At 45.3% G+C, this 16,957-nt stretch overlaps 1 protein-coding gene across 7 annotated transcripts in view; it reads right to left on the bottom strand.

Moving 5' to 3' along the window:
* LOC144786230 (mitogen-activated protein kinase kinase kinase 3-like) overlaps nucleotides 1–16,957 on the bottom strand; it is a 512,077-nt gene that overhangs the window by 21,717 nt on the left and 473,403 nt on the right. For all 7 annotated transcript variants that reach the window (XM_078665268.1, XM_078665266.1, XM_078665265.1 and 4 more), the window contains exon 14: nucleotides 6,869–7,000. In XM_078665268.1, the coding sequence (XP_078521394.1) occupies nucleotides 6,869–7,000 (132 nt within the window). The remainder of the gene's footprint in view (nucleotides 1–6,868; nucleotides 7,001–16,957) is intronic.

Genomic DNA, 16,957 nt, shown 5'->3' with positions numbered 1-16,957 from the left:
TTTGAGTACTGGAGAAGGTGGGACTAGATACTGTTGCTGGTGGATTGGGATCTTTAGGATGTAACGCAAAGAATTTCTTGAGTTTTAACTTTCTTGTAAATTTATAAAGATCCATTCTTGTATCAACATAATTCATATTGCAAGGTGGGCAATATGAAAGTCCCAAATTTAGTACAGCTGTTTCTGCAGATGTTAGCTTCAGGTTTGTGAGGTTGATTACTGATTTGATTTGGTTTTGCGATTTCGTCTTGGGTTGCGCTTCCAATAATTTTGTTTGCCCTGATTGCTGTCGCTTGATGTTCCTGGAACAGCATTTCCGGCGTTGCCAGCGTTTGTGGTTTGCCCGCTGTTTTTTGGTGCGCTGGCTTTGTGTGATCGAAGAGTTTCTCGCCGGTCCTGACATAGGCAATCCACCTCCTGTGCCAAGGAAAGTTTGGTAAACCCCAAAGCTGCGTCACGGCTGGGGTCCAATTCCGGATCACTTTCCACCGCTGAGCTTAAGCTAGAGAAAGATGTTGCAGGGAGCAGGGTATCTTCCCTTACTTGATGATTGGTCAAATTGGAACGCGCTTTGGCTTTCACTGCATCATACTTTTTTGCAAAAGTAAAAACCTGTCCATTCGCATAATCAGCTCTATCTCTTTCAAACTTGAAAGCTTTCCTTCTCTTAATAGTTTCTTCTTCTTTAGCCAGGCGATTCATCATATCCGACCTTATCTTGGTGATGGCATCATTGATTTCGTGTTTGGAGATCTCCTCCTCTAGTGCATCTATTTTTAGCTGGAGCTTGATGCGGTCGCTTTCGGCATACTTTACCAAAATGCGTAGATATACCTTTGAACAGTCTAGGTTTGCCTCTGCCCATTCCGCTAACATTTCCGGGTCCGGGTCGTCATAACTAGGGGCAATAGTGCTTCGCAACCCTCTTGGTACACGCCCCACCTCCAGGTAGCGAGAGAGAGACCGATGTTCCCACCACTTCGACTGTTCTGCACGCATTAACCATATATATATATATATATATATATAGAGAGAGAGAGAGAGAGAGACACACACACAAACACTTGGCATATAATATCATCACACTGTCATACAAGAACGGCAATTCTGGTATGATCTCTTTTGCAGCACACAAATGGTGGGTTACTCACTTCTGCGGCGCTGAGGGGTATTATGTCCCAGTACGGTATTTGAACAGTGGTGCTATACTGCTTGGCAAAGGATTATCAATTGGCGTTTCTTCCAGTGGGGCACACTGTAGCGGACAAGAATAAGTTGGTAACCTGCAAGTGCGGTCCCTCAGCATTGTCCTCTTCTACAGCATGTGAATGTATACAATGCTGAAGAAGCTCCTTTGTGTGAGAGGTCTGTCTGCTCTGCATCCAGTGTTGTGTATCAGGCACATTTTTATAGCTACATTACTGTGTGCAATTTGTCCTCCTCTCTGCAGGTACAGCCACCATGTGATGTAGCCTCTGGAGGGCCCATTGCTCTTGATACTGACCAGCATAAGATGCCAGCGTGTCATCCACTCCTCAGACAGGTGTGTATGTGAATGTAGACTTACTCTGGGTTCCCTCACCCTCTTCTATGCATGCATGGTGGCCTCAACCTGGTACAGAGAGCCAGGAACACCAAAGTGTCACAAACAGAGTGCCATGCAAGGTGCTATGCCTCGTACACTCACGTTTATTTCAAATAATCTACCTGCTAAGGAGGGATGCAATCTGTCTATGTCGCCAGCCACAGGGACGTCAAGCTGGTTAAAACTTGCCCTGGCATGCTGGTCAGCCAGATCAGGAAGCACACAGGACTTGTGCAGGGAAAGCACTCAATTTACTCTTGGCTTATGGGCTCAGTAGCACTATGGACTGGGGATCCGGAATGATGTGTGCAAACGTTCTATAGTGGGGTGAGTTATAATCATAATCAGTCGCGTGGACTATGGAAATGCCTTAATGGTGTCCATAAATGAGGAACCAGGTGCGCAATGCCCATTGGGCTCAAAGGGCTTCAGCACCCCCCCCGTCATGTGTGTCAGCCCGTGCTGAGACAGCTTCCCGGGCTGGCGACCTTCTATTGCAGCCGCACCTGAGTACTTCACAGGTCTTTAAAAGACCATTTACTTGCTAACGAGGGTTTTTTGTGTTTTCACTCCTTCTTAGAGCCCCTGCTGGAAGAATTAGCCCCCCTCCAAATTTTTATCAGCCCACCTCGAAATTTGGCTCTAGTTGTGCCTCTGTGAGGAACTATACACCAGGCTCCAGGTGTTGCAAAATACCGCAGCACGACTGGTACTACACCTTCCACCTCGATCTCCATCTATCCCATCTTAAAAACCCTTCACTGGTTACCTATAAGGAAACAAGCCCGTTTCAAGCTTATTTGTCTTACACACAAAACCCTACATGGAATCAGGCCAGAGTACCTATTGAGAAAACTTAACTGGTATGCACCAGTAACGAATCTCGGTCAGAAATGATGGCAGATCAATTTACTACTTCTCCCCTCAACTGTGGGCCCAGGTCCCAACACACCATCGGGCCATCACGGACCGTGGATTATTCAAAAAGGGTTAAAACCTGGATGTCCTAAGCACCTCTAAGTCCGTGGTTCATATTTGCTAACGCTTTCGTAACAGCGACATGAGACCACAACAGGGTGATATGTCTGCGCTCAATAAAAACCAATAATAATACTGGGCTCTCTCAGTAGTCCTAGTTCCACGCTGGTAACTAAATGAACGCAGGGAGTAACCTGGGCCTTTTTTGGCTCTGGTAGAGTCTATGAAATTGACAGATTTCCAATTACTTGTACCATGATTAGATCCACGGAAGCATCGTGTTGATACGTTGCAGAACCATAGACTTAAAACGAATGTTTGTACAGTTTTGTACAGTTATAACTATAACCAGCAGATGGCACCGTTACTTAAGAAAAGGAAAAACCTAAAGCGATCACACCTTTCAAGTGTAGAGAAAAATAGAAACTGGGGGCAAAATAATGTTGATTCTGTTTTTTTCCTTCTGGAGTAAAAACTCGCTCCATTTGTTCATATGATTTTATGCTAATGACAAAGTTTAAAACATGAACTAATATAAATATAAATAAAACATGAACTAACTTTATTGGCCAGTTCACTATTAGGCCGGAAGGGGGCGAGATTGTTCTGGGACACAAGCCTTTCATCCCTTTAGCATGTATCACGGCCTCTGTTCCACTTCAGCCCAGTTGGAGCACAAAGTTCAATGGCCTGCACACACCATGTTATGCAGTGTTAGGCTTTCCTGTTTTTAATGTTTAAGTAGCATTTTTGGCAATAATTAACCTTCTATATCGAGCTGTACGCGACCTGGCAATGCCTCTCGCTTTTTTTGTTTTTAAAATACCTTTTATAGAAAGATAACTGAGGCAGAAGCACAGCAGCATGCACTGATGCTGTTCAAAGATTATGCTTTTGGTGAATCAGAGCTCACCCCGGCCCAAGGAGATGGATAACTTGTGGGGAGTGACTAACTTGTGCCCGACTGGGATATTAAGGGTAGCCTGATACAGGGCCGGACTGGCTACCTACCAGGCCTTTTGGTGCTGGGGGCTGATTTTGTTGATAGGGACCTGCGTGTGCTTAAAACCATTTGTTTTGCTTTGTTGATTTAGAAGCAGACGCAGGTCCCCATCAACAAAATCAGCCCCCACCGCTGTGAAATAAGCTCCCAGCTTGCAGCACACCAAACCACCCAGTAGCCAGTCCAGCCCTGGCCTGATACAAAACGTTTAGGGAATGTGGACAGAATATGGACCGACAAACTTTTTTTTTTGCTTTTGACAAAGCGCCGCATAGCTCCAAGGGAGAGGATGTGGTGCTGCAGGTGGGAGCGGTGGGGCCAGGCGAGGGGGGATCTCGAGAGACGACCACAAGGGAATATTAAATAAATTGTTGATTTTCCCTCGTAGTCGTCCCTCGAAATACCCCCTGACCTGGCCACACCCCGAACGCTCTAACATGCAGCGGCCGCGGCTGCTCACCATTGGGCAAATCATTTAGGGCCCGGTTTAGGGTTTGCCCTAGAGGATCCGCCATCGCAAAGGCAATGGAGTGCCCTCTCCACCAAACTGAAGTTCTGCCCGCCTCAGGTAGAGTCAGGGGTTAATGGCCCGACACAGTAAGGGGCTGTCAGAGGTTTGGCATTTCATCACCTGCCTGATTTAGAGTGGTTGGTCAAACAGCCAGTTTTCACTCTCCGTCACCAACTGGGGGTAAGGAGCAGTGAAGGCTAGTAAATTACCCCCCACGCCATTTGAAAGCTCTCCCACAGCTGGTTGCTTTCTATTTTTCAAAAAGAAAATCCTGCTTTAGGAATTTGTTTCTGAAAAAAAAAAAAATATTGAATGTTTGCCGTGGGGCTCCATCATGTTGACAAAACCCTCTGTCAAATCTTCAGTCCATTGACAGGTACCGGCGTGGCAGCAGTTCCTGCTAATGCAAGAGATGTGCCCTGTGGTGGGGGACACCTCTAAATCTGGCAGGCAGCTGGTCTGTCAGGACGACAAAGTATTTTACCCTGCCACCGTGATGGAGCAAATCCCGTCTGCCAAACTCTAAATCAGGCCCCTAATTTCTTTGTACGTAAAAAAAGACAAAGAAAAAAAAAAAAATATATATATATATATATATATATATATATATATATATATATTAATTTATATATATATAAATTGTGGAAAATCGTGGGTAATGTAACTACACATAATGTATTAGCAAACAAGGCATATGGAGATAAAGTGACTTCCCAACAATAAGATGTTTTTGGGGCCAAATGTTGAAACTCTGATTAGAACACAGGTCTCCATTTTCCAATATCGGCACGTTTGCTATATATATATATTCAGAACTTGAAGAAGAGATCTGTGCTTGTTAGGTTACAGAGCGGCAAACTTGAAAAAACTTTTCATCGTCAGAGACGTAGTAGTGGGAACTTGGAGGGGGGGGGCACTTTGCGTTGAACCTACTTGGTAGGGGAGGCAAAAAAAGAAGAGGGATGAGAGAAAATGAGAATTTGGGGACACTATCCCAAAAGAGCCTGCATGGAAAGAATGTGCTTGTGTTTGTGAATTTCAAGTAGCCCTTTACCTCATGAGTTTTGTTAGGTTATGTTGGGTTTTCCTGTTTTTAGAGGGTTTTTTCGGTGGGTTTAGTTGGTGTTTTGTCAATGTTCTTCAAAATGTTTAAACCCATGTTTACCTATGTACACATAGCTGTGCTTCTCCAGTGTTTACAAAACAGTATTTTGGTAGGCACACAGAACTAGAACCACCCGCTGCTTATGATTAATGGAGCTTCATTAATCATAAGCTTCATCACAGTGTATCTTTGGGGTCTATTGACCTGGATACCTGTACAGCGGATGGCCCCAGTTCTGCGTACCTACCAGGACGAAGGCAGTATATATATATATATATATATATATATATATATATATATATATATATATATATATATATATATATATAGCCTTAGCCTTAGCCTTAGCTAGACCTTACCCATAGGACCACATCTAGTGGTGGGAGGGGTGCTGTCTGCCCAACACAGTGAACTTACCACATTATGTGTTTTTATACCACTCAGTACCTTAATTCAGCCTGCTTCTATGTGTACCTAAGTCTTGCAGATAAGGGAAGGAGACTGTGAGGCTTTGTCACAGTCTTTTCAGGCGGTAGGTGTCAATTGAGCAGAATCAGTGCTGTTTGCGGTGTTTTTTTATCCTGGGACTTTTTCATTCCAACTTGAGAACCAAGGGCAGATGAGAGCCAGGAGTGTGCTTCTCTCTGACTTCATCCTGAGTCAGTTTTAAGCCACTCCTCCTCTTCCCTCAATTGGGTGTGACCAAACATGGAGGGAAGTGAGAGTGCAGGATCCCTGTGTGAAATGAGCAAGAAAGTGTTGTGGTGCTGCACAAGAAATAAGAGATATTCAAGACCTGTGGCAGACACATTTTAGTGGTTTGGGGGTTGTGTAAATTTTTTTACATGGATTTTCAGTTGATAGCTTTACTGAATGCCCTGTGTCGAGTAACCCTAAATACTGTAGTATACCAGTACTATGGACTTGCTAACATTCTATGCCCCTGCCCCACTTTCCATGCATTATTACAGCGGTTTTGGAATCCAAGGGAATCTCTAGTCCATTTAACCCCTTGCATGCTGATGACGGCCCCGTCCGTCATGCACCGCGGTGCTCGTGTGCTGATGACGGCTGGGGACCGTCATGAACCCGCCCACTTGCGATTTTGCCGCACAGGCGCAGAATCGCAGCCGCATGCAAGGGGTTAACATGCTGCATGTAACCACCACCATGCTGTTATCTGCCACTGCACACTATGAGAATGTTACCCCCTCAATTCAGAAATGGCACCATTGATTGTGGAGGATACAAAGCTTTGGTGATGGCATTGCCTCGAGCTCTCTAAGAGAGGGATCTAGGTCAGCTTAACAAAGGTCCTCACTCTATTACCATCGATATAAGAGGCCCAACATGGAGCGATGAGAACATCTCAACATAATACAAGACACTGCCATAGTTATTATTGTATCCTTTGCTAAATGAAGGTAGAAGTTGGCAGTCAAATAGATTTCATCTTGTCTCTACAGTATGTCCCTTTTTTAATAAAATGTTGTGCATATCAATGAAGATCTTCTAGGATACGATACCAGACTGTCAACGTGATGCTCTCAAGCATTCCCAAACCTGACAGAGGGCATGGACACAACTTTATGCCACATGCTAGTGACACCCACGGATATAAGCAAAATATTTATGCGGTGCATACAAATGGCAGCTTTGTAAAAACATGCACGCTTCCCAACTTACCCCAGGCATGTACTCAACAAAGATGGAGAGTTTCCTTTCTGACACGTCCCGCAGGCAGCCATAGTACTGAACTATCCTCTCGTGGCGAAGCGTCTTCAGCAGCTGGATCTCACATTCTAAAGCATTTACTTCCTGGAATCAACCAAAAAAGACAGCAGTGAACAGACTGCAAGCAAATGCTAACCTAAGAAACAAGTGTAAGAATCCTCTCTGCTCACAACCACACAGATACGTTTGATTGTAGTACTCCAAACCTAAATCCACAGAAGGGGTTGGATAAAGTATTAATTAAGAATCACTATATCAATGTCTGGCACACTTTGTCCACTAAATTATAAATGTAGTGTTAAATTAGGACAGCAAATTGAAACCAGCTAAACTCATGCATATTTTTGAGCAGTGCTTAATTTGAGCCAGTGGTTTCGGTCCTCGGCACCAACACTAAATTGTCATCACCACACTTATGACACTCTGCCACATGTGGCACTGCTCATCAAATTATGAATTAAAGTGCTTTTTGTGTCACTGCTGGGTTAAGGCACTCAATATGTCATTATACATGCACTCTATCACTCATCTTTGCATTCATGCATCCATCAACCATTTACTGACTCATTTTTTTATTCACCCGCTGACGTAAGCACAATTAAACACAAATGTAATAATATATGCAAGATAAATTCAATGAATAGCAGCAGATAAAGGATTAAGGGCCCGATGTAGGTCACCAAATACCGGTCGGTAACGGCCGAATTCGGCCGTTACCGACCGGTATTTGGTGATTGAGATGTAGGAGGCAATATTTTGCACAATCTGTAAATTTACCGAATCGGTAAATTTACCGATTCTGTAAAATACCGAATCGGTAATTTTACCGATTCGGTAAATTCCAGATGTAGGTAGCACTGTTTACAGTGCTACAGGCCTTCAGAATTCGGTATTTTACCACCCAATCCTATTGGGTGATAAAATACCGAATACAGGTGTACATGCACATCTGTGCATGTACACCTGTGCCATGTGACAGACAGACATGCCCTTAGGGCATGTCTGTGTGCCACATGGCACACATGCCTGTATTTGGGGTGCTAGAGGGTGTCAAAGTGACACCCCCTGCACCCTTGCTGCAATCTGTATTTACCAAATCGGTAAATACCGATTCGGTAATGCCCATTGATTCCTATGGGCTTCAATGCCCATAGGAATCAATGGGCATTACCGAATCGGTATTTACAGAATCGGTAAATACCGAATCTCAACGATTCGGTATTTACCGATTCTGAAATACCTACATCCCCCCCCTCCATTTTACCACTTCTTAAATACCGAATCGGTATGATTCGGTATTTAAGAAGTGGTAAAATTAAATTACCTACATAGGGCCCCAAATGCTGACATCTAAATATGTCTGTAACATGCTTGCAGTAACAAAATGAAACTTAGCTGCATTTGTCTGTGTAAATGTAAATGTAAATGTGTTTCGATTTATATAGCGCACTAATCACCCAGGGGTCTCAAGGCGCTTGCTTAGGGAACCCATCCTGGTATTCCCCTGTGAGATACCCCGGCAGGGTATTCACAAGGTGAAAGCCAGGCATCCCGCCGCGAGGGGCGTAGTGGAGATTAAGCAAGCTATTGCCCAGAGTCGCAGAGTGTGACCCCATGAGTCGAGTAGGCACCGGAGCGAGAATTGTCAAGTCCGTGGAATTTTTGAGCCCGAGACCCGCCGAGGCGGGGAATCGAACCCTGGTCCACGGCTGATCTCAGCTTCCGGGTCTGCCGCCTCTAACCACTGAACCACACTTCTCCAATCGTCTGTCTTCAATGGGTATAGTACCTAGTCTGTTTTAATGTTCCTGAAGGGTAGCTGCATTTAGAACCAACGTGTTGGCCATCTTGGAATGGTAAGACAATGATACACTATAAACAACAGTGTACTATAATCGTTGTCTGGCTTATTGGAAGTCCCAAACAAATTGTTTCAGTGAACCAGGCTTATTACTAAAGTCAAATTTAATGTAACTTTTGTACAAATGGCAACTTTAGAAAGTTGCCACTTTGTTGCTCAAAGTTTCCAGCAGCCGTTTACGGTTGTACATAAGCTGCTGTCCTTGAGACAGCCTGTTGTTCTTCCAGGAAGAGGTGAGAATGGACTCTCAGGAAGACAAACAAAGGACCAGCTGAGAGAAGAATGTGACCTCCTGGCAGGATGGCCAGAGTGGGTGTGAGCCCAAAAGGCAAGCAGTAGAGGTGATCCGGCTTTTGAAGGGCAAATGCTAGTCAGTCATGGAAGGAGATGCTAATTTTCTTTAGAAGACAGGCTGGCATGTCCGGCAGAGAGGGGGAAGCCATTGCCAAAACAGATTTTCAAGGGGGGGTGTAGCCCCTCTGATAGTTACTTACACCTCTGTGTTGGGCTAGGGAGCTCCACACACCAAGACAAGGGCTCTTCCATGTTGGGAGGGGGCAGAATAGTGCATTTTAGACTAGCTAGATGCACCACTTTACAGAAAGCCATCACAGGCGGGAGGGGACCCGGTAGCCCGTTGGCTAGTTAGTTGCCACATTGCTGAGGCTTGTAGTGGGCATAAAAACGGCACCCCTGACACCCAGAACTCCAATTACAAATGTACTTCAGACAAGACTGAAGAAGGACTGCCCTGCTTTTTCCTGGAGCCAGCAAAGACAGGCTCCACCAAAGACGGGGCTGCACAAGCTGCACCCTAGATTAGAAAAGAAATAACTGTGGTGCCTTGTTAATCGAAAAATGTCTCACGAGCCCAGGAGATAGAAGGAGATTCCAGGAGTCAGTTGGCTGACTCCCTGTTACAACAAAAATCAAAATGAGTGGGAAAACACAATATCACATCGGAGGATCTCAAAACATGAATTCTTGTGACACCCTGAACAGTTATTTTCTTTCAGTGACATGTTATCGCACCGACGTTCTAGTAACTGTTAGCTTCATCATCAAGCCTGTCGTCCACCAAGAGGATTTGTCTCTTGCACCCCTGAGATGTTTTGGTATATGTGGAGAAGTGTGGCTCAGTGGTTAGAGGCGGCAGACCCAGAAGCTGAGATCAGCTGTGGACCAGGGTTCGATTCCCCGCCTCGGCGGGTCTCGGGCTCAAAAATTCCACGGACTCGACAATTCTCGCTCCGGTGCCTACTCGACTCACGGGGTCACACTCTGCGTCTCTGGGCAATAGCTTGCTTAATCTCCACTACGGCCCCTCGCGGCGGGATGCCTGGCTTTCACCTTGTGAATACCCTGCCGGGGTATTTCTCACAGGGGAATACCAGGACGGGTTCCCTAAGCAAGCGCCTTGAGACCCCTGGGTGAAATGTGCGCTATATAAATCGAAATACATTTACATTTACATTTACATTTACATTTACATTTACATAAGTGACATCAAAACTGTGTTTAAAATTACCAACTGCCCCTTAGATATAAGATTTTATTAAACATTAAAAATGGAGGCAGACAGAACCACCTTTAAAATATGCACAACCATACCACAAACTCCTGAAAAGGACAAAAAGACGCACACTTACCAACCGCATTGAGGCCAGTTCCAACCACAGCAAAGAACTATTTAACATTGTCAGAGAGTTGTCCAGCCCCTCAGCCTCTGAAAACATCATCATCCCCTCCCAGGTACTCTGTGACAGCCTTGCAGACTTCTTCCAAGACAAGATTTGCAACATCTACAAAAACTTCATGCCCAACCCACCACCGTCGACATTCTCAGCCTCATCTCTCCCAAGAATACTAACCCCAAACTCCTGGTAACCAACTGGGACCAGCTCACCACACAATGCACCACCACCATCTTGAACTCTATCTACTCAGGAGCACGCACGGACACCTGTACCCACCACAATTTCAACCTAGGGAGCAAACCAATCAGCAGCAAACTCACCACCATTTTCAACATGTCCATCGCCACTGCCACCTCTCCCAACGAATGGAAACACGTTGAATTCAAATCCCTTCTCAAGAAACCGTCCGCTGACCCCAGCGAACTTAAGAACTACTGTCCCATCTCTCTGCTCCCCTTTTTCGCCAAGGTCCTCAAAAAAGTCATCAACCACCAACTCACAGAACACCTTGAGAACAACAATCTACTGGCCATCTCCCAGCCAGGATTCCACACAAAGCACAGCACCGAAACTGCCCTCATCGTGGCCACAGACGATATCAGAGCCCTCCTTGTCTGAGGAGAATCTGCAACTTTGATCCTCCATGACCTCTCAGCAGCTTTCGATACAGCATCCCACCTCACCCTTATCAACAGGCTCCACCAGATTGGAATTCAGGGAGATGCCCTCAGATGGATCGCCTCCTTCCTCACCTGACAAACCCATAGAATACGCCTTCTTCCCTTCACCTCCAAGCACAAGAGCATCACCAGCAGCGTCCACCAAGGCTCAACCCTTACCTCCACCCTGTTCAACACCTACATGACACCCTCTGGCCAACATCATCAGATCCCAAGGATTCAACAGCTTATCCTAAGTCCATGACACCCAGCTCATCCTCTTGCTGTCAGAAGAATGCTCCACCATGAGGGACAACTTCCACAGGTGCATGGCGAACATTACAGACTGGGTGAAAGATAACTGCCGTAAACTCAACACCGACAAAACCAAAATACTGATCTTCGGGAACAACTCCACCCCATGGGACGACTACTTGTGCCTTCCGAAGTAGGACCCTCACCCACGCAAACAGAACATCCCTACAACCTCGGCATCATACTGGACAGCAAGATCATAATGAAAAACCAGATCAACACAGTCTCGTCCACCTGCTTCCTCACACTCTGCTTGCGTCACCAACCGGCTGGAATATGGCAACACACTCCACAAAGGCATTACCTCACACCTTATAAAGAGACTACAGACCATACAGAACTCAGCAGCCAGAATTATCCTTGACCTCCCCAAGCAGACCCACATCACCCCCCAACTCAGGAAGCTTCACTGGCTATCCATTCTGAAGAGATGCCGCTTCAAATTGCTGATCCACACTTACAAAGCCCTGCACAACCAAGGACAAGCATACATCAACCACAGACTGAACTTCCACCAACCCTCCAGACGCCTGCACTTTGCTTCCTTTCACCTTGCTCACACCCCACGCATACGTCGAAGGTACAGCAGGGGTCGTTCTTTTTCCTACCGCACGGCCAAGTCCTAGAACGACCTCCCCTTCACCTCCGGACCTCACATTCTCTGCTTGAATTCAGGAAGGGATTCAAGGCTTGGCTGTTTGACTACTACTCACCTCCGCAGCATGATTATCAGCGCCTGGATAACCAAATGGGTGATTAACCATGCTATACAAGTTGTGTTGATGAGAGTTGTATGGTGCATAAAACTCTGCATCGTGGAAACAGCAAATGTCATATAACATTCCCAGGAGTATTGCAGCAAAAGCAGCTTTTTGGGTGTAATACCAGGAAAGTAGGTGAACTCCAAAAACTCATAAATAAATAGTTGTGCATGGGTGTGTCTGTGTATACAGGTGTAGGTTTATGAGTTGTCGTTGCTAATCAGGCTTCATGCCTCCAGATAGGACTCATTTCGCCAGTTATCCTGAAAACCTTTCACTGATCTAGTCCAGCAGCGCCTCGACTGATATTCCTGATTCGATCCCTTTTTATGTAAAACCAAATGCAGTTAACAGTTGTACTGCATTTGCTGGCTCTATACTAGGAGTTGTAACAGAATTCACAACTTACTTTCATTATTGCATTGACATACAATTTCTTCCATAGATCTGACAAATAAAGGCCACTGATTCGCTGCTTTCAGTGACGATTTCCTCATGTGACTGATTACTTTTCCTCTTGGCACGGTTATTTCTACCAAAACTTTTTTTTAAAATGTTAACTCCTATTTTCACTGACTTCAAAAAGCAAATACTGCATCTATAAATGGAACACCAGAAACAGGATGGAAAAACTCCTGAGCTGCTCTTATCAAAGCAATAGGACTACTGATATCAGAAGGAGATGGAGCAACAAACAATGAAAGACTGTTTCTTTAACGTATCCAAAAGCTTTGGCATCAAGCAACAATTCCCTGAACCCACAGTCACCAAGTCCAACAAACTTATATTTATTGCACCACTACACACACTCCTGCAGGCTACACTGGACTGAAAAGACCTGCACCACTACACACACTCCTGCAGGCTACACTGGACTGAAAAGACCACTAATTCTATCCCATTCCAAATGCCACAGTCAAAGCAAACACAAAGCGGCCAACGCAAACCAATTAATTATTAACATCAGATTAATCAAACTGCCACCAACCTCCCAAGACCAGCTCCAACAAGATCTACCTATCCTTACTAAAAACACTCAGAAGACTTTTGATAACCACTCACATTTGCCACCAACAAGCACACAACCAGAGACTTTGCATGTGAGCGCGCTCACGCCAACCCTCCCCATCTGAATTGAATTAAATCAAATCTCTGCTAATCCTAGAAGGATGATACTAGAAAAAGTGAGATCTGGGGTCAAGAGAAAGCTTGCCGCACACCTCAATCCGTGTTGACCGTATCTGACTGATAGAGTTTTTTCACCAGAGGGAAATCACATAATCCAAACCTGCAAACCAAAGCACGGCCCTAAACTTAGTCCCTTTGGTAACAATTATTTTCCAGAAACTCAATCCCTCACTCCATATCAAAAATGGCTATCATCAACATAGCAGGCAGCATTTGCCTGACTTTCACACTGGCCCGTTCACCGACCATTGCATCACATTACTCTCCCAAACGGAAGGTGTGCACCCAAATATCAAAACAATAATATTGATGGGACACAATATGGAGGACAAACTATTGTAAAAATATATATATGGATAGGTAAGTCTAGATTTTCTACACCTAACTCCACATATATGTACCTACACTATATATATATATATATATATATATATATATATATATATATATATATATTATATATATAAATAAATATAGTTGAACCACTGACGAAGGGATGCTGTCCCGAAACGCGTTTGCTTAAGAAATAAAAACTTCTGCCTGCATCTTTCTGAGCCCGGGAGTGCTGTTTTCTTGGTTTCCCAACCCGGCCGGGTATGGGAACAAAGTTTGGAGCTTTGATATATAAATATATATATATATATTTAGTTGAAATAAAGAAATTTCAAAAGGATTACCTTGGAGTCCGGGCTTATTTGTTAGCGCGGCTGCGCAACCAAAAAGTGTTTTATATATATATATTTATCCAACAAAACAGTCCATGAACGAAAGGCACGCTTTTTCACAGCTGGTGCGCGCGGCGGGGCCAGACTTGCCCCAAGCTCAATTCTCCAACTAACAAGTATTACACTGCACTCTCCCAGATTATGAGGAATCAATAAAGATTTATTCAAGCCATTGCCTGCTCCTGCACCACCTACGTGTTTGGACCAGCAGGTCTTGGTCACGGTTTTTAGCCTAAACACCGTGACCAAGACCAGCTGATCGAAACGAATAGGTGGTGAAGGAGCAGGCAATGGCTTGAATAAATCTTTATTGATTCAACATATTCTGGTAGAGTGCAGCGTAATACTTGTTTGTTGGAGAATATGTATACATATATATATATATATATATATATATTTATTTTTTCCCCCAAGGTACATAAATGTGGAGTTTGAAATAGTAAACCTATACTTCCCTATATGCCATCACCTTTCGATACTCTGTCCCTCCATGTTCTGTCCTTTATTTTCTTGTACCGCGATATTCTGGCAGTCAATATTCAGTGGTGAAATCCACATGGAACTGCTCATGCCCTCTAAGTCTGAAAAAAGTCTCTGACTTTCTCACCCACCCACTTGCAGCAAAATGGAAAATATATCCAGCAGGCCTTATCAAGCAGCCAGACTGTAAAACACCCCAACTCAGACTTCAGATCATGAGAGAACTGTAATCACTCCTCACAAGCAACACTCAGTGGGACCCCTGTTCCAATCTAAGGACAACCTGCTCTTGCCATCATTACCCAATGTGTACATCACAAGAAACTGTAAACAACTTAGACAGAGTTATTCACTTATGATGAAACCAGTCCACGCTGCCCATCTACACGATGAAACCCTACCATCGGTCCTTTCAGACTATCTTCATTCTATGGGACTTCTCCTCCCCTATGTTATGTAGCATGGTCTGCTGCATCTTGAGGCTATGTCCACTAGTCTCGAATATTCCAAATAAAAAATAAAAAAACATGAAATAGATGTGGGTGACAGCTGCTAAGACGTGTGATAGACCAGACCTCCCAGGAGCGGCTCCTTGGTTGGAGCGGAGGAACGTCGCCCCACTAAAATCACTCGCAAAGCCACAGAGATGAAAACTAAAATGGTAATTCATTGCCATTTAATTTTTCATTCCCCTCCCCAACAAGGATCCAACAGGGGTGGGGGGCTGTGCTGAGGAACGGCAGCAGGGAGGTGGGTGGGCTGTTAAATGCACTGTTTAAAGTGCGCATGTCTTTTTGGCCAGCCGTCTTGGGACAGCGAGCCACACATGAGCACTTTAAACCTCTCAACCCAGCTGTCTTAAAGCAGCTGATTTGAGATTAAGTGCAAGCCTCCAGAGCGCTGTGGAACGCCGAGTGAGGCCACTCCCTCCAATCAGGGTGCCTCTCTCATGGTATAAGAGCAGCGCCAAGATTGGTCAAGGGAGTTTCCTGGTGGCTACTGAGGATGAAAGAATAGGAAGGAAGAAGTCTGGTGCGTCTCAGGTATGTTTTTTATTATTTATTTGCGCTTGCTTGCGCGCACCCAGCCCCTCTTGCTGGTAGATGCCAGCCGCCAATGCAGTGATCCGAGCCAATCATCCCGCAATAAGGTGAGTACCGTTAAGTTGGGGAAAATTCACAGTTATACCCATTGCAGGGGCAATGCAGTTTGTAGCATGTGTATGGCGAAGAGAACAATAATTACATTTATGATTATTTTAATTAGGATTGCTGTAGTGATGGTTGCAGTAGTTGTTTAGTAGTAGCTTTTGTTGTAAATATTGTACTAGCAGTTGTTGTTTTAACTAAAGATGTGAGGATAATTTAGAACAAATCCACCTTCTCTAGCTCCCGAAGCACGACAAAAATATAATGCCAGTGTCCTATCGACCGCCCAGACTCATAACTGGTCAAGTAATAACAATGACCAGTGATATTTATGTAGCACTACTTATGAACTGAGTTGCTGACGATAGGTGTTATTATGTCCCAAATCTATGGAACTCATCTTATTAATATCAGTATGATAAAAGGCTGAGCTGGGGCTACTTGTCATACCGTGATCTATGCAATGGGGGCATTCATTCCCGAATCTGCATTACGTGTGTCAGTCACAGGATATGGACTGATTTTTTTTAGGTAATTAGCGATTGCAACTATGCCACAAAACCTTTCAAATTCGGGGGAGGAGCCTAGCTCGAGAGCGTGATGGCCGCCTTTTAGCTCGGCTCCGTCGGCTCTCCGGCCAACCTCGAATATCCTGCAATATATCCTGTACCGCGACGATACTTCACTACAGATTTTGGAATTTAACTACCCACTTTTACTCACCGTCTGGTCCGGAGGCTCCTGCGTGCTGTGGGTCCGCAGTTGTGCCCTCGGTGGGATTGGGGCCTCCGGGCGCTCGAGACCGGGACCTCGCCTGTGGGACCCGACCGGCGGTGCTGAGATTGCCGGCCCCGGCTGCGAGAGTGAGCCACTGGTGGGAGCCGTTGAGTGTATGCCCCGGCGATCCTGAACCGGCCCCGATTTGTGGACCGTACGGCTGGAGGGGGACGAGATGTGTTGGGGGCTGACTGTGTGAAGGGGTCCCTTCGCCTTTCTTCTGTCCGGCAGCCCTGGACCCCGCGCCTGGCTCTCGCTTGTGGGGCCCGCCACTGTTCGGAGGGGGCCCCCCCCCATTGAGCGCCTGATCGTTCTGTGCCGGTGAGGCCGTTGTTGGGAACCTCCGGAGGTCTGTAAAGTCCTACATTTGGGAACTGTTTGGGGGCCCACGGTGGAGTGCGGGGCGGCGAAACTCACAAAATGGCTACCA

This window comes from Lissotriton helveticus, chromosome 10 (assembly GCF_964261635.1).
Source record: "Lissotriton helveticus chromosome 10, aLisHel1.1, whole genome shotgun sequence".
NCBI lineage: Eukaryota > Metazoa > Chordata > Amphibia > Caudata > Salamandridae > Lissotriton > Lissotriton helveticus.
This window is presented reverse-complemented; position numbering and strand designations above follow the sequence as displayed.